At 53.0% G+C, this 18263-nt stretch overlaps 1 protein-coding gene across 2 annotated transcripts in view; it reads right to left on the reverse strand.

The window, feature by feature from the left end:
• Positions 1-18263, reverse strand: part of HS1BP3 (HCLS1 binding protein 3) — a 49401-nt gene that overhangs the window by 16705 nt on the left and 14433 nt on the right. For both annotated transcript variants that reach the window (XM_027966542.3, XM_027966541.2), the window contains exons 2-4: positions 13435-13600; positions 8524-8731; positions 6807-7017 (exon numbers count right to left, since the gene is read on the reverse strand). In XM_027966542.3, the coding sequence (XP_027822343.2) occupies positions 6807-7017; positions 8524-8731; positions 13435-13533 (518 nt within the window). In that variant the 5' untranslated portion in view covers positions 13534-13600. The remainder of the gene's footprint in view (positions 1-6806; positions 7018-8523; positions 8732-13434; positions 13601-18263) is intronic.

Here is an 18263-nt window from a genome sequence, read left to right on the forward strand (position 1 = left end):
TGTGGTCACCCCAACGGCAGCTGTTACTGCAATCACCGTGACGGCTCTAGGGTGAGCCGAGGGTGCCCACTGTGCCCCCGGCACCCTCACTGTTTGGTCCCAGGACAGATCAAGGGTAAGTGCTGTCTGTGGAGGTACAGTGAGATGCCACCAGCCCTGGGCCACAGCCCCAGCAGCGATCAGGAAGAACAGACCTCTAGCAGGTGACCAGAGAGGGAAACCTGGGGGCTGAGAGTAACAGGAAGGCCTCCCTGAGCCTGCCTCCTGGAAGCCTCTGAAGGCAGCAGAGCCTGGTGGCTGGCGGGGCTGCTCTCTGCTGCGTGCCCTCCTGCTTCTCCAAGACTTTTGTTAGGCTCAGTTTTGGGGGCCCCTCAGACATGAATTTGCCTGCAGAGCACATCAGGAGCTTGTGAAAACACAAGTTCTAGGGCTCCACCCAGGTTCCAGGGGGGACCTGTGAACCTGCATTTCTAACCAGCTCCAGGGTGGTGGAGAATTCCCAGCTGGGCTCTGCTATCCTAGGCAGGGCTGGAATACTACAGGGCCCTAAGCCCAAGGGTGAAAGACGCACTATTTAGAAAGAGGCCTCCAAGGAGAAGTGGCCAAGCTCCTGTCCTTAGGGGCTGCCTCACTTCTAAATCTTGGAAAAAGTATTAATAGTTGGGTGAGGCGGTAAGTGTCAGCTGACCTTAGCATGGTGATCATTTCGCATTGTAGGTGTATCAACATTGTACCCCTTAACCTTATACAATGCCCTAGGGCAACTTCATCTCAAAAAAGCTGGTGCTATTGGTCATTCAGTCATGTCTGACTCTTGCAACCCCATGGACTGCAGCCCATCAGGCTCGTCTGTCCATGGAAATCTCCAGGCAAGAATACTAGAATGGGTTGCCATTTTTCTTTTCGAGGGGGTCTTCCTGACCCAGGGATTGAATGAGGTCTCCTGCACTGCAGGCAGATTCTTTACCATCTGAGCCACCAGGGAAGCCCCTAATAAACTTGGGGGGTGGGGAGGGTGGTTGGATGAATACACCTTGGTTAGTAGATCTGGAGGTACCTGGCAATGTGCGAGAAGGTTTCAAAACCACACAATCATCCCAGAGCAGAAACTTCATCCAAATATAGGAAGCAAGACATTCTTATGCTAAAACGCATATGGTCATTTTACGAAAGATAAAACAACATTTGGATAAAGAATTAGGACAAAACACACGATTCACATCCCAAAGAAATGTCCAGCCTCACCACTCGAGGCCGTGGCCCAGGGCCTGGGTGCTTGTTCCCCATCCTCTGAGCAGACAAGCCTGGACAGCGGGAAGCCCAGTCTCACAGGACAGCATGTTCATGCAGGAACCAGCCTGTCCCTCGGGAAGCTGAGGGTCCTCAGGGACCTGGGACAGGGAGGGGAGCTCCCTGAGCACTGGGGTAAGAGCAGGGGGCAGCGGGTCTTGCATACGGGTAGGCTTTGGAAAAGCAGAGAAGATATCCCAACACAGGGGAAATTAAATCCCTAAAGACCCCTTCACTGGAGAGGCACAACCAAGACCCCTCACAGAGCTTTTGGGACCTTGCTCTGGGGCAGGCAGCTGGGGGAAAAGCTCAACAGAATAAACACTCCATACACGAACAAGTTCATCGTTGCCCGTAACTGCAAAAACCTACAGAAAACACCACAATGTCCCCAATGCCATTTACAGCACATTAGTTTGATGCATTAGCATCAAGTTAGGAAGGTAGAAGTCTATTTATTGATACGGAAAGACCTAACTGGAAAAAAAAAGCACATTATGGAATGGTGCACATTAACACAATCCCATTTTGTTAACACAATATGAGGTTCGTGACATTGTACAGGAGGCAGGGTGCAAGAGCATCCCTAAGAAAAAGAAATGCAAAAAGGCAAAATGGCTGTCTGAGGAGGACTTACAAATAGCTGTGAAAAGAAGAGAAGCAAAAAGCAAAGGAGAAAAGGAAAGATATACCCATTTGAATGGAGAGTTCCAAAGAATAGCAAGGAGAGATAGGAAAGCCTTCCTCAGTGATCATTGCAAAGAAATAGAGGAAAACAATAGAATAGGAAAGACTAGAGATCTCTTCAAGAAAATTAGAGATACCAAGGGAATATTTCATGCAAGAATGGGCTCAATAAAGGACAGAAATGGTATGGACCTAACAGAAGCAGAAGATATTAAGAAGAGGTGGCAAGAATACACAGAAGAACTGTACAAAAAGATCTTCACGACCAAGATAATCATGAAGGTGTGATCACTCACCTAGAGCCAGACATCCTGGAATGTGAAGTCAGGTGGGCCTTAAGCATCACTATGAACAAAGCTAGTGGAGGTGATGGGATTCCAGTGGAGCTGTTTCAAATCCTGAAAGATGATGCTGTGAAAGTGCTGCACTCAATATGCCAGCAAATTTGGAAAGCTCAGCAGTGGCCACAGGACTGGAAAAGGTCAGTTTTCATTCCAATCCCAAAGAAATGCAATGCCAAAGAATGCTCAAACTGCTGCACAATTACACTCATCTCACACGCTAGTAAAGTAATGCTCAAAATTCTTCAAGCCAGGCTTCAGCAATATGTGAACCGTGAACTTTCAGATGTTCAAGCTGGGTTTAGAAAAGGCAGAGGAACCAGAGATTGCCAGGAGCCAGCACGGGAGATCCCACCCATGACAAGGTCATGTAGGACTTGAGGGACTCCCTGGGCCGATCCCACCCATGACAAGGAGACCTGACAAGCTGCAATTCATGGGGTGGCAAAGAGTCGGACACGACTGAGTGACTGAACTGAACTGAACTGAAAATGAATTCTTTTCATAGAAAATTCTGAAAACCTTTTATATGTTAGTAGGAATGTGCCAACTAAAAATGCTTGTGTGGAAAGGCAAGAGTGGCAGAGAAACAAACACTTCATGGCAAATAGATGGGGAAACAGTGGAAACAGTGGTTGACTTTATTTTTGGGGGGTCCAAAATCAGGGCGATTGCAGCCATGAAATTAAAAGATGCTTGCTCCTTGGAAGGAAAGTTATGACCAACCTAGACAACCTAAAAAACAGAGACATTACTTTGCCAACAAAGGTCTGTCTAGTCAAGGCTATGTTTTTTCCCAGTAGTCATGTATGGATGTGAGAGTTGGACTATAAAGAAAGCTGAGCACCGAAGAATTGATGCTTTTGAACTGTGATGTTGGAGAAGACTCTTGAGAGTCCCTTGGACTGCAAGGAGGTCCAATCAGTCCATCCTAAAGGAGATCAGTCCTGGGTGTTCATTAGAGGGACTGATGCTGAAGCTGAAACTCCAATACTTTGGCCACCTGATACGGAGAGCTGATTCATTTGAAAAGACCCTGATGCTGGGAAAGATTGAGGGCCGGAAGAGAAGGGGACGACAGAGGATGAGATGGCTGGATGGCATCACCAACTCGATGGACATGAGTTTGGGTAAACTCCGGGAGTTGGTGATGGACAGGGAGGCCTGGCGTGCTGCGGTTCATGGGGTTGCAAAGAGTCGGACATGACTGAGCGACTGAACTGAACTGAACCAGAAGCATATACCTTCATGACAAAAGGGCTTTTAAATGTGCTTTTAATTTTTCTACGCTAATTGTATATTATTTGAGTTACAGTTAAAAATGTTCCTAGCAGAGTATTTCCAGCCAAAGGCAGAACTATTATGGGAGAACTTCACCTTTCTTAGAACTGTGAAATCTCTAAAACAGAAAGTTAAATATGAAAACTGTGTTCCACGTGGAAAGCGACGGTGAGGACATTAAGTGAAAAAGCAGAGTATAAAAGGCATGTGTGCTATGTTTGCAGTTATGCGGATCAGCCTGGGACAGGGATGCAAAAAAAAAAATCTGCAAACAGCACAGTGGCTGGGTGGTGAGGGTTTTTTTTTTCCTATCTTGAGGCACTTTCTAATGGTCTAGTAATGCCTCTTTCCCTAATCAAAACCAGGTTTAACAGACAAAGGAAAACCAGGCTTTGTGCCACGGCGCGCACCCTCCCAGCAGCCCTGCAGTGGAGCAACAGCGCCCCACGGTGGCCATGGCAGGAAGGGCCGACACCTGGAAACGGAGAGCCAGAGCCTGGCCCAGATGGGCGCTCAGGGTGGGGTGGCTGGGAAAGCAGAGATGCTGCATCCACAGAGGAACTGAGAGCACAGGATGGAGAAATGAGCACGCAGAGCACATCACTCCTGCAAAGATCAGAGTGTTCCTCACCGCAGGGTGGGGTGGGCCGCACTGCACCAAGAGGGTTAACAGGCCCACCTGGGGGTCCCAGGAGAGGCCTGACTTCAAGGCAGGGCTCTGCCACACCTAAGGCTCTGGCCAAGCGCCCTCTCAGCTCTGTCCTCTATGTTCCCATCTGTGAAAGGGGGGTATAATCCCAGGGCTCTGCTGGAAGACTGGATCGAGGGCCAAGACAGGGAGGTGGCATCAAGTCCTAACTCTGCCATTTGGGGCTGAATGAATGTGAATGAATCACCAGACCCCAAACATCAGGCTCTTCATACACAGAATGGGCCTGATGCCAGGGCCAGCTTCCTAGGGCACCATTTCCCAAGCCAGATCCACAACGGATCCGGAAAGCAATGTGGTGAGTCATGACCTTTAAAAAAAAATAGAAAATATCTATCCATGTGAAGGCTAATCAATTCCTGGCATTTAATACATTCTCCAAAAAAAAGCTAGTTGTTATTATTCCCAATGGAGGCAATAGCACTGACTATTATCACATTGCTTAAGAAAAGACTGACAGAAGGTCAAAAGACTCCGGGATTTCTTTCAGGTGCTCAGCTCTCCTTGGATTCAGGAAGGAGGCCCATGAGTGCAGAGCTGGGGATGGCACTGGGGGGCCGAAGTGGGGGTGACAGTCAGTACCTTGCCCGACAATCTGCTACTGAAGTAAAAGCAGGAAATTAAAGGCAGCCCTTGCCAACCCCAAAGAGCATTTTCCTACCCCAAAACGGAGCAGTTTTACTAAGCACATCCTTCAGCCAAAGGCTGGCACAAACCACGCAAGCCGATCTCAGTCTGAGGGCGAGCAATATGCAGTTACTCAGAACAACAGACAGGATGAGTTCAAACAAATACAGCCCAACACGGCCCTCGGGCTGCCCAAGGCTGATAATGAACTTCTCCCAATATGATCTCACTGTCGTTCCCTCAGGGACACTGACCTCCTCCCAGGTCAAGGCCAGCATGAGGGGCTGGGAGGAGCCTGACTCCTGGGCACCAAGGAGCTGCAGGGCCTCCGGCTCTTGTCTCCCATCTCCCTGAGCACCTGGGATCTTTCTCAAGTCTGGCTCCTTGGCCCCGCTAGGCTGGCCTCACAGTGACCCTGTGACCACATGTCCCCATGCACCCACCCTCACTGTCACACAGGAGAGGAAGCCCTGCCAGCAGTGGGCAGAGCTCTCTGGGCCGCACTTTTCATGCTGTTCAAGTTGAACTTGCCTCTGCCTCATCTCTCTTCGGCTCTAATTTCTTTCTGGAACAGGACTTGCCAGACGGGCAGAGACAACGTCACCCTGGGTCTGCAGTCCAACTCTGCGGAGGCGGAGAGGCAGAAAGACGGGGCCGTGACATCTAAGCCACTTACCCTACACGAGAGCCCCAAGAGACCGGTTGCCATCACTACCCTGTGCTTCCGCTGCAGAAAACTGGCGGAGAGGGATAAACTGCCAGGACTCCAGCCCAGGCAGTTGGCTCCGAGGTCTCGGACAGGATTCCGAGCTCCATTTGCATCCCAGCACCACTGTTCCCCAGTCCCCTGACCGCGGGCAAGGCATCCGGCCCCTGCAGACGCCAGTCTCTTTAACGTGTCAAGCGACGTGACAATGCCTGCTTGCGGGGCGAGCTGTCAGTGAGATCCGGGAGACAAAGGGCGTGGTACACCACCTGGTGCACAGTAGGTGCTCAAAACCAACAGTTCCCACCTTGCTTCTTGCTCATTTCAGCCAAGAAGTGAGGGTGCTGGGGGAGGTGGTGATGGTGCTGAGTCTGTCTGGCTCCCCTGTCTCCTTCTGGTTGGGAGGTCCTGCCCACCGCCTCAGCCGGTGCCCGCTGGAGGGGCCTGGGAAGCTGAAGTCTTGCTCTCTAGTCTCATCTAGCCTGCAGCCCCTCCCCCACCTCAGGGGGCTCACCATGGGGACTCACGGGCAGCTCACTGATTAGCTGAAGGAAGTCAGAGGGCCAGGAAAGGAGATGGAACAGGAGGGTGCCAGAATCAGGACAAGCGGCCTTCAAGACCACAGCTAGCTGTCTCTTCTTCCCCAGTGCACGTGCATGTGCACGTGTGTTCACGCATGTGCACACAGAGGGAACCACAGTCTACACAGGGCTTACTCTACCTCCTTCCATCACTCTCAGCCTTAGGGGTCATCAGTCCCCTCCAGCCTTACCTGGAGGCAGGGTCAAGGTAAACAGCCCCACCTTCAGGGCAGTGGAGCCCCGGCCACGCGAAGCAAGTCACAGGCTCCATGATGAACTGGACAGAGAACCCAGGCCTCCTGGGCTGGGTTCAGGATGCCTGGGCTGCTGAAGTGTCAGGGTTGGGGTGGCAGCCTGCCAGGCCTCTGTAGAATGCTGGGGGCCCACCCTGTGACCAGGGAGGGGCAGGCGATACCTGGGCCCAGCCCCAAAGACCCAGGAGATGTTGAGGATGAACAGAGAGCCAGTCTCCCTGAGTACTCAGCGATGATCTAGGGAGATGGGTTTTCTCCGACCCCCAGGAGAGAGGGAGGAGCCCGGAGCAAGCCAGATGGGGGGCGCCCCACCCAGAAGGGGAGACGTACCGCATGATGCCCAGAGGGTCCAGGGCCTCCTCCTCCTCTGAGGATTTCCCTGCATCCCCATCCTGGTGGCCCAGCGTGGGGAGTCCCTCATCTTCCACTTGATCCTGCTGCTGGAAGAAGTCCAAAGCATCCTCGTCCCCTGCTTGGCTATCTGTGTCCAGTACTGAGACATCCCTGCTGCCGACATCCACGGCCCCGGGGGACCTGGTGCCTGTGGAGGGAGACAGAGATGGTGCCTGGCACCTCCTGGCACTCAAGCTCCTGCACCAGCACCCAGGGCTGGAAGCCTCCTGACGCGTCCTGGGACTAGGATGGCAGGTCTGTGTGGGTGAGTGTAGAGGGGGAGATCAGCAAAGCGTGGGGTGCCGAAGTTACAAGCGGGAGCCTCAGAAGAGAGACAGCAGTTCCTCAACCTCTGTAGCCCGGGGCCTGTCAGGACTACAGACTACAGTCCACAGGCTAATGGGAGACCAGACAGTGTCTGGGGTCCTCACAGAACAGCTCCGGAAACGACGGGCATGTGGTGGGGCACGTCGGGGAGCTCTGCCTAGCCAACCACTGATGAGACCTGCTCCGAGGGTCTGGACTATGAACTCCATGAGGCACAGTGAGCAGGTAGAAGATTCCAGAACAAACTGGGATGGCGTCACCACAAACTAGCTTACGTAAGCACTTCTCAAAGCGTGGTCCACCGGCGGGTGTCCACAATGAGACAACTACAGAAACGGGGAACAAGATCCAGAAACTTCCATAGCACCTTGGAATGCTTGTTGGCGACAGATCGGGAATAAAAAGTTAGCCCTTCCCCCACTGATGGTTTGAGAAGCATAGGTTTAGAATGCTTGTTTAACTCGATCCAGTTACTGAACAGCGTATTTTTGAAAGCAGTGAACTTCTAAGATGTATCACCCTGTGGGTAAAGAACGCATCAGCATGCCACAGAGTGCCTGGCACACAGGATATAACATGTACACTGATATGACATGCGGAACTAAGTGGTATTGATTATGTCATATTACGTTATGCTTTGTTATTTTATTAAGACAAATGTAAAATCCCTTGCAAAATCTCACGACCCTTCCGTTTCATGGGGTAAGCATCACACGAAGAACATTTTTACAGGTAGGCTCAGTTGCTGAGTCGCATCCAACTCTTTGCGACCCCGCGGACTGTAGCCCACCAAGCTCCTCTGTTCATGGAATTTTACGGCAAGAATACTGGAGTGGGTTGCCGTTTGATAGGTATAAATCATTTAAATATTGCAAAAATCTCATGTGAGAGATCCTAATTGTAGCTTCATTTTAGAGATAAGGAAACCGAGGCACAGAGAGGCTGTGCCTCTCTCAGACCACCTGATCCTGCTTCTCCGTAAGTGTGTGTGTGCATGTGCAAGTGTGTCTGTGTGTGTACGTGTGAAGGGGAGCTCTGGAGGGGGCTGGCCAGGAGGGGAACGGGAGGGGTCAGACTATGGGGAAGGCCCCTGGGTGAGCCCCGTCCAGCACCCAAGCAGTCTGTCCTCCAGGGCTGGGTCCCAGGCCCCTTCCACCCACCACCACGACCTCGGCCCAAGCATGGCAGTGAATGAGGCCCACATGCCTCAACAGCCTGGCCGAGGTCTCTGGGCTGCACAGGGTGCTGTGGACCCCCCCAAGCCAGGGCAGCGAGGCCTAGTTCTGGGCCAGGGGCCCGGAGGGATTTGGGACAGGGCCTCAGGTACCTAAGAATTCCAGCAGCTCTGGGCTGCCTGCCAGCTCGGCATCCTTGGAGATGCAGCGCAGAATCTCGTCGAACAGGGCCCTCCGCTCCCGGATGTCACCCTCCCCAACAAACAGGACCTTCCTGGGGAGTGGGGGCAGGCTGGCTGTCGGGTAACGACTGCAAAGTTTCTGGTAAAACTCCTCAATGTCGCTGTACTTTTTGGAGACCTGGAATGAGAGGAGCAGGTGGTTTCCTGAGGGAAGAGGGAAAGCAGAGAGGGCTGCACCCTGCCCCTCAACCGCAACAGAGATCCCCATGAGGGCTGGGCTCCTCGGTGGACCCTCCTCCGGGACCAGATGCAGGTGCCTCCCACCCGACCCTCTGCCCCACGCCCTAAGCCTCCTGATCAACACTGGGCACAAGCCGCGAAGTCCCAGTGGCCCAAAGGAAGGATGCAATCGTGGTGGATTCAGGGCCCTGTCACTGGTCTGGGTAGAGACACTTGATACAGGGACTTGGCCACAGGTGACTATGACCTACACCTCCATTCTGGGCTTCTGTGCATTAGCAGGGTGACCTCATGGTCTGGCCAGCTGTTAGGTCCTCTTCCAGCAACGAGTCACCTTTTCTCTGGGTCATTCTCCTGTGAGCTAGCAAGAGCCTTCAACAAAGCCGGTCCTTACAGTGCTTAGATGGTGGAGAACAGATATTGTAAGGCTGGTTTCTGGTCCTGGGGCCAGCCAGGACCCCTCTGCACACCGGAACCTCAGGGAGGCAGGCCGGGGCTCCTCCTGGTTGTTAGAAGGTGGTCCTCGGCTGTCAGAGTCACCCCAGGTCACTCGGCTTTCTGCGGAGCTGGGGAGTGACTGCTATGGCCTCTTGGCCTCTCCCTGGAACTCCCCCTACAGCTAAGGGCTCGTCCAGTCATCAAGATCTTGCTGTGTGTTTACTCCGTACGGGGACATCCAGGGTGGTCTCTGTCCCTGAGGCTCCAGGTTTCCAGTTCAGGGAGCAGCTGTAGGACTGGGGATCAGCGCCATCACTGTGGTCTGTGTAAGCCAATGCAGGCACTCAGAGAAGTCATCCTGTCCATGCCACACCCCACAACAGCCCAGTGTCCTCCCTTGTCCTGGACTCCTCTGTGCTCTCCCCACACGTTGGGCCTGTCCCCTCAATTCCTTGGGAGCATTAGGGATGAACACAGATATTCCCATTTCTGCTCCCAGACCAGGGCTGTGCGCCCAGCACACACTGAAACGCTGCCGTGGCTGATGGGCTGTGGGGAGTTTGGATGCATTCAGACAAGGGACACCCAGCATTCCGGTTGCTCAGCTCTGTTGGAGCACACAGCCCTGGCTGTCGAGCATGGGCATCAGAGCCCCCAGGCTGGGAGAGTTCCAGATGCTGGCATGTGGCTGGAGCACTGGGAGACTTCAGGAACCCCAGCGGGGAGTCATCTGAGACAGGGGACTGTGGCCTGCAGTTGTCATCACAGAGCTTGACTCGGGAGCTTTGCTGAGAACAGCTTTCAAGGAAGGCTTTCAAGGAAAGGTAAGAGCATACTTTCACAAAAGTGACACAGGCTCCAACTCCTGGTGGTTCCCAAAACCTGACTCCACCAGGTTGGGGGGAAGAGTGCCCTCTGCAGGCCTGACTGCTCCATGCAGGCCAGGCTACCAGGCCCACCAGGATCCAGGTTCTGGGAGCCAGCTGTGGGTCTCCAGGGCGCTGGTAGTACGGACAGCCTAGGGTACCACCCCATCTCGGGCCCACACTCATAAGTGCTCCAAAGCAAGGGCTGCCACTCCTTTTGAGGAACAGAAAGCAAAATGCTCATTGTTTTTTAAAGCTAAATCATGAAACTTCAAAGAAAGTTCAGGTTTTGGGTTACACCCCCAGATCTCATAGGGTGTAAATGCATGCTTGCTCCCACAGGTGGTTCAAAATGTTTGAGAGGCAACTCCCTGCACGGGCACCCTTGCACACAGCTACCCACAGGGCAAAGGTATCACTGGTCAGGACAAAGTGGCACAGGTGTGACCGTGGAGGTGTCAGAGGTGTCCCCACACACCCTGGCTGGGAAGGCCAGCCAGGACCCAGCGTGTCGGCCGGGCCTTTCACGGGCCCCCGAGTGCTGCCTCTCCATCTTGCCCAGGGACTTGGGCCTCAGATATCTCTTCTTTGCTCCCATCTCTGAAAAACATGGGTGCACTAAGCTCCACTGGGGTCAAATCAGATTTGAACCCACCCAGTGGAACAAAGCTGCAAACCACCCCGTGGAACAAAGCTGCAAACCACCCCGTGGAACAAAGCAGTTCCTACCTGCTATCACGTTGCACCTTGGTTCTCACCAAGAGCCTGTTTAAGAAGCAAATGAAAAAATCACACTCTTCGGGCACTTTCCAGGATGTGCTGAATGTCTCTTAATCAAAAAAACTGTGCCATAACTTATCTCTTAGAATTTCGCACGTGAAGTGTTAGTCGCCCAGTCGTGCCTAACTCTTTGCAGCCCCACGGACTATATAGCCTTCCAGGCTCCTCTGCCCTTGGCATTTTCCAGGCAAGAATACTGGAGTAGGGTGTCATTTCCTCCTCCAGGGGATCTTCCAGACCCAGGGATCAAATCCGCATCTCTTGCGTCTCCTGCGTTGGCAGGCAGATTCTTTACCACTAGCAACACCTTTTTGCGCTGAGGCAATCGGGTATTCTCTTGGCTTCATGGACTTGTACACGTAATTCCTTTCCCCGGTTTGAGAGATGTTTTCCACTATCATTTCTTTAAATAAACTCTCTGCTCACTTCTCTCTCTCTCCTGCTTCTGGGACACCCAATATCCTAAGGTTGCCTTTCCTAAGAGATTTGGATAGTTCTTGTAGAATTTTCTCTCTGTTATTTTGAATCTTAATTCCCTTTCCTCTTCTAACTGTATCATTTCTAGATTTTTATCTTTAAACTTGCTAACTCTCGCTTCCATATAGTCTTCTCTACTTCTAATCCTTTTCTAAAGTACGTATTCTTCATCTCACTTCTGGGGTCCTGCAGATCCAGAATTTGTGTTTGGTTCCTTTTTAGAGTTTCAGTCTCTTTGGGAAAGTATATCTTCTGCTCATTAACTTCATCCCTGAGGTTTTCTTATTGCTTGTTGAACTTCTTCATGACAGTCGTTTTGAATTCTCTATTAGGCTGCACTGTTCTGGGTCTTTAAATTTGGTTTCTAGAGAATCATCATTTTCTTTTGTGCCAGTGTTACTGTGTTTCTTCATGGTGCTTGATGAGTTCTTCCTCTGCTGGGACATTTGAAGCATGAAACACCTTTCTTCTTTAGATAAAGCTTTTTCATTTTTTAAAATTTGATTTCTAACAAGTCAACAGGTGAGAGGCTTTTCTCTTTTTTCCAGCAGGTGGCGCCACAGCACAAGTTTTTGGTTTTCTGGGCTCCCAAAGCACTGCAGATGGTGACTAGGGCCATGAAATTAAGACTCTTGCTCCTTGAAAGAAAAGCTATGAGAAACATAGACAGCATATTAAAAAGCAGAGACATTACTTTTCTGAAAGGTCCATCTGGTCAAAGCTATGGTTTTTCCAATAGTCATGTATGGATGTGAGAGTTGAACCATAAAGAAGCCAGAGCGCTGAAGAACTGATGCTTTTGAACTGTGGTGTTGGAGAAGACTCCTGAGAGTCCCCTGGACTGCAAGGAGATCCAACCAGACCATTCTGAAGGAGATCAGTCCTGGGTGTTCATTGGAAGGACTGATGCTGAAGCTGAAGCTCCAATACTTTGGCTACCTGATGCGAAGAACTGACTCATTGGAAAAGACTGTGATGCTGGGAGGGATTGGGGGCAGGAGGAGAAGGGGACGACCGAGGATGAGATGGCTGGATGGCATCACTGACTCGATGGACATGAGTCTGAGTGAACTCTGGGAGTTGGTGATGGACAGGGAGGCCTGGCGTACTGCAGTCCATGGGGTCACAAAGAGTCGGACACGACTGAGCGACTGGACTGCACTGCCTCTAGTTACACTAGAAGACTGGCACTTTCCAGCCTCCAATGCCCCTGGTGGAGGCGGGCCTGGTGCCCCTGTTGTGCCTCCATGGTTGCTGGTGCCCTGCTGCCATCACTGCCTAGGACACGGAGGTGATGGGCCCTTCCGCTGTGCCACAGGCTCGGCCTCCCATGGGAGCGGGTTGGGCTGAGGTCACCTGCACTTACGCCGTGTCTGGGGTTGTCAGGTTTAGGGATGTCCCCACTGTGGTTGCGGGGTAGGGAGGCTGGAGCTGTGGGCCAGCCCTGCACCTGGAGGGATGGGGCTGCAGGCCCTGCTGCCCAGTTCCTGGGGCTGCAGGCGGCTGATGAGGCCAGGAGGCTGGAGGTGTGTGTGCCGCCTCCCTGATGCCACTGGGTTCCGGGGGCTGTGGGCTTGGCCCCCAGGGCTGGGGATCCATGACTACATGCACCGCGTCTACTATGCCCCCAGCTCCACCTCCTCTGTGTGTTCCGAGCGGCCCACTCTAGATGGACAGATGTGCGGGACTGCTGCGGGTGTTTACTGGCTCTAGACTGATGGAGAGAGACCAAGGGAGTGTCGCATCCGCCCTAACGCTAATGGCTCCACCCGCTCTTCACACCACAGGTCAGCTCTGACCTCTCTCCGAACCCTTCCCCTAGGATGGCTTAGGTGCCCCCCTCAACACCCCCACAGCCCCTGCCCCCGTCCCCTGGGCTCCCGTCTCTTCACAGATCTGTCTCCCCACAGATGGTCAGCATCTGATTCACTGGTGTCCTTACTGCCAACGCACTCTGGCATCCTCCGATTGAGGGCTGGCTAGAGCATTGCTTGCACCCTGCTGCTACCTGAACCCTAGTGGGAGGTGTGTGTGTCTCCTTGGACCTCTGGACCCTGGGGAGCACCCTGCCAGAGCTCACCAAGAACTGGACAACGTCCTCCGGCCTGTGCTTGGCCGACTTGAACGCACCCAGCCGGGTGACCACCAGGATCTGGTACTCCACGTGCCCTGACATCATCTTGCCCCGCACCTCCTGGTGCTGCGGCACGCTCAGGTCCAGGCCCGTGTGGACATTCTGAACTCGCCTGCCAGAAGGAGAGAAGGCAGAGAAAGGTCAGGTTCAAGTCAGCAGGCTTCTCGAGCGAAATGCTGGTATGTCCTCAGGGGGTCCTGCAGGCCTGGGTGCAAGGCTGCTCCACTGGGCAAGTCCTCAGGGGTCCAACTCCAGGCTACCCACCCCACCACATGCCAGCCCCTCCGGAAGCCTGGCTCCCCAGGCCAGGGCCCTGCCTGTGGGTCCCTCAAGAACGAAGGCCTGTTCTCAGCAAGAAAACAGGTGACAGTAGAGAAGATGGGGCTGTGGAAACAGCAAATTCTTTGCTCTGATGCTAAAGAATCTGCCTGCAATGCGGGAGACCTGAGTTTGATCCCTGGATCGGGAAGATGCCCTGGAGAAGGAAATGGCAACCCACTCCAGTATTCTTGCCTTTGAAATCCCATGGACAGAGGGGTCTGGCAGGCATTGGTCCATGGGGTTGCAAAGATTCAGACAGGACTGAATGACTAACGCAGGCTTCGAGTGGATACTTGGCAAAACGTTACAGCTCTTTGAGAATTTTTAAATGCTACACAAATGCAGTGGATTGCCCAGCGAGCAAAGAAGTGATGAAATGTTTCCCCTGAGGTAAGAAAAAAGGCTAAATGTATTCCTCTTTCTGGGTGAGGGTGTCATGGAGACCTGAGCACATAAACATAACCCACACAAACACCTAAGACAGGATGTGCTGGGCACACTGTTATCAGGGTTCAGACCCACCCTCTGCAGGGCAGGGCTTTCAGAAGACAAGAAAGGGGAGGGCCCAAAGGGTTGGGCTGCCAGGGCGACAGCTGGGACACGGCCCTTTCCTGCCCCGAACTCTGTCCCAATCCGACACGTGACACCCTGCCCCCTGCACCCCTTCCACACAGGTCCCCCACTTTCCACACCGGGCAAGTGACACCATACCACGATGCCATTTGTCACCAGCTGGGAGGACAACCCACCACACAGCCACTTACTACCAAACGTAGCAACCTCTACACCCACGAACATTTTCACAGGGTGGAAGGCAGGAGTCCCCAACCCTGGACCACAGATGGTTACTGGTCCAGGTTAGAGACCTGCCCGCACAACAGGAGGTGAGCAGCCTGCAAGCAAGGGAAGCTTCAACTGTGTTTACAGCTGTGTTTACGCATTACTGCCTGAGCTCTGCCTCCTGTTGGATCGGGGGCAGCATAATAAATGTAATAAGTGTAATGAGAGACCGAATCATCCCCAAACGATCCCCACCCACCCCCACCCCGCATCCCTGGAAAAACTGTCTTCCACAAAACCAGTCCCCGGTGCCAAAAAGGCTGGGGACTGCTGGTATAGCGAAAGAAAGTGAAAGCACGAATCGCTGAGGAAGGCCCGGGCGAACCTCCCTTCGGGTGAGTGTTAAGTAAGTTCAGCATTCACGTGCCACTTGGAAAAACAAATGATCAGCCCTCCTTTCCTTTCAGCAATGACCAGATGAGTGTCCTGGCCTTCCCACTGGGCGCTAAGACCCTCCGCTCCTGGCGCTGTGTGTGGTGTCCCTGCGAGACAGTGTGACGGGCACAGGATGGCAGAGGGGACGAAAGGCAAGAGGCACCCCCGCAGGCTCTGCTGTGGGGACCTCGCCTGTCTAAGGTGCTCCCGCAGCCCTACAGAGGGACACCACCGCTGAGACCCGCTTCAAGTCACGGAGTGTTCTGATCACTCAGTCATGTCCGACTCTTTGCGACCCCATGGACCATACAGTCCATGGAATTCTCCAGGCCAGAATACTGGAGTGGGTAGCCTTTCCCTTCTCCGGGGGATCTTCCCAACCCAGGGATCGAACCCAGGTCTCCCACACTGCAGGCAGATTCTTTACCAGCTGAGTTATCAGGGAAGCCCAAAGTCAGGGAGTGTGTTAGCTGCTCAGTCGTGTCTGACTTTTTGCAACCCCATGGGCTGCAGCCTGCCAGGCTCCTCTGTCCATGGGATTCTCCAGGCAAGAATACTGGAGTAGATTGCCATTTCCTTCTCCAGAGGATCTTCCCAACCCAGGGACTGAACCCTGGTCTCCTGCATTGCAGGCAGATTCTTTACCGTTTGAGCTACAGGGAAACAGACACAAAAAGGGAGTCACCTGTACTTGGGCTCAGTGGGTCAGAGGCGGAGCCAGGGTTCACTGCAGGCTGCCCGCCGCCTTCCCGCTGACCTGCACCTCCTAACAGTCCCGCTTACTGCTCCATTTCAGAACACCACACCGGACAGGTTCTCCAGGGCTTCTATCTGTGGACACCAGCCCCCCCCCCCCCATCTCCACTGTATCCCTCGTCCTGTCATGCCACCCCAGTTGAGAGGTCCTGCCCCACGGCTGGGATCACAGACTCAGCCTGTTCCCCTAAACCCGCCAGTTCTCCAGGTCCTGGGCACCAGAGTCCGGCAGTGGCAGGCCACTGGGATAAACGCACAGACACGCTAACTAAAGCGTTAGTAGCTCAGTTGTGTCCGACTCCTTGTGACCCCCATGGACTGTAGCCCGCTAGGCTCCTCTGTCCATGGGATTCTCCAGGCAGGAATACTGGAGGGGGTTGCCACTCCCTTCTCTAGGGGATCTTCCTGACCCCAGGAACGAACCCCAAGTCTCCTGTACTGTGGTTAGACGTGTTGACTGGTCCCACTTGAAATTCATGGCCACAACCGGCAACCTGCGGTGCTCGGCCGGGCAAGCCCAGCTTGAGCTCAGTCTAGGGGGTTCTCCAAGTGTGGTCCTCGCCGCATGAGCCCTACATGGGAGCTTGTGACAAAGGCAGATCCAGGCTCTGCTGAATCAATCCTCACGTTAACAAGCCCCCCAGGGGACTCTCATGCCCCTGAGCCTAATCCACTCTGTGTCCCATTCTCCTCAGGCCCCCAGGGAAACTTTTTTGTGAAGGGCCAGATAGCAAATATGTTAGGTTTTGCAGGCCACAGGGTTTCCATCACCACCATACCCAACTCAGCCACTGTAGAGCAAAAGTGGCCACAGACAATACATTCAGTTCAGTTCAGTTCAGTCGTTCAGTCGTGTCCAACTCTTTGTGACCCCATGAACTGCAGCACACCAGGCCTCCCTGTCCATCACTAACTCCCGGAGTCCACCCAAACCCATGTCCATTGAGTCTGTGATGCCATCCAACCATCTCATCCTCTGTCATCCCCTTCTCCTCCTGCCCTCAATCTTTCCCAGCATCAAGGTCTTTTCAAATACTTAGACCACTGCATCAGGTGGTCTAAGTATTGCAGTTTCAGCTTCAACATCAGTCCCTCCAATGAACACCTAAGACTGATCTCCTTTAGGATGGACTGGTTGGATCTCCTTGCAGTCCAAGGGACTCTCAAGGGACTCTCTTCTCCAAGGGACTCTCTTCACCAACACCACAGTTCAAAAGCATCAGTTCTTCGGTGCTCAGCCTTTATAGTCCAACTCTCACATCCATACATGACCACTGGAAAAACCATAGCCTTGACTAGACGGACATTTGTTGGCAAAGTAATATCTCTGCTTTTTAATATGCTGTCTAGGTTGGTACATAAACTTGATTTAAAAAGTGAGCGGGGGGCAGGCTTTGGCCTATGGGTGTAGTCTGCCCACCTATACCCCAGATCAAACTTCCTGAACTGTGATGTACCTTCCTAGTCATGTCCGACTCTTTGTGATCCCATGGACTGCAGCACCGCAGGCATCCTTGTCTATCACCAACTCCTGAAGCTTACTCAAACTCATGCCCATTGAGTCGGTGATGCCATCCAACCATCTCATCCTCTGTCGTCCCCTTCTCCTCCAGCCTTCAATCTTTCCCAGCATCAGGGTCTTTTCCAATGAGTCAGTTCTTCACATCAGGTGGCCAAAGTTTTGGAGTTTCAGCTTCAGCATCAGTCCTTCCAACGAATATTCACGACTGATCTGCTTTAGGATGGACTGGTTGGATCTCTTTGATGATGTCCAAAGGCTAACTCTCCCTCTCCTCTTACTCCCAAGGCATCTCATGGCCCCTCTCTGCTCCTCGAGGCTCTGGGACCCCTGCTCTCTCTCTCTCTCGGTTCTCCAACCTCCCTGGCCACTGCTATTCAGCTTCCCTGGATGGTCTGCAATTCTGCCCCAAGTGCCCACCTTAGACCTCTTCTCTCACTCACCTTCCCCAAGGAGCTCAAATATGTTCAAGGTTTTAAATCCCACCTATGGGCCAGTGGTCCCTCATTCCTCTCTGATCCGGACTCTCCCCTCAAAGCCACCACACTCCTCCCAGCTGCCTGACCGACGTCTTCACTTGGCTGTCAGAAAGCTTCTTAATGAACATGTCCAGACCAAAGGTGATTTCACCTTCCTAAACCTGCTCCACCCATAGTCTCCTGGGCTGGTCCACTGCAATACCCCTCTTTCAGGAACTCAAGAGAAGTCTTGTAGTCAATCTTGACTCCTCTTTCTTGCTCTAATGGCCTACATCTAATCATCAGCAACCCCTGAAAGCTCAATCTTCAAAATAGACCTAGAACCCAAACATTTCTAAGCTCTTCTGCCAGCATCAGCTCTCACGTGGATGACTGCCAGAGTCTCCTGAATGGTCTCCTCACTGCACCCTGCTCGCCTCCCTTTTGCTCAGCACAGCGGCCAAAGGACCTTTCTGAACTCCAGAGCAGGTCCCACCACGCCCAGA

The sequence above is a fragment of the Ovis aries genome, chromosome 3 (genome assembly GCF_016772045.2).
Source record: "Ovis aries strain OAR_USU_Benz2616 breed Rambouillet chromosome 3, ARS-UI_Ramb_v3.0, whole genome shotgun sequence".
Classification (NCBI taxonomy): Eukaryota; Metazoa; Chordata; class Mammalia; order Artiodactyla; family Bovidae; genus Ovis; species Ovis aries.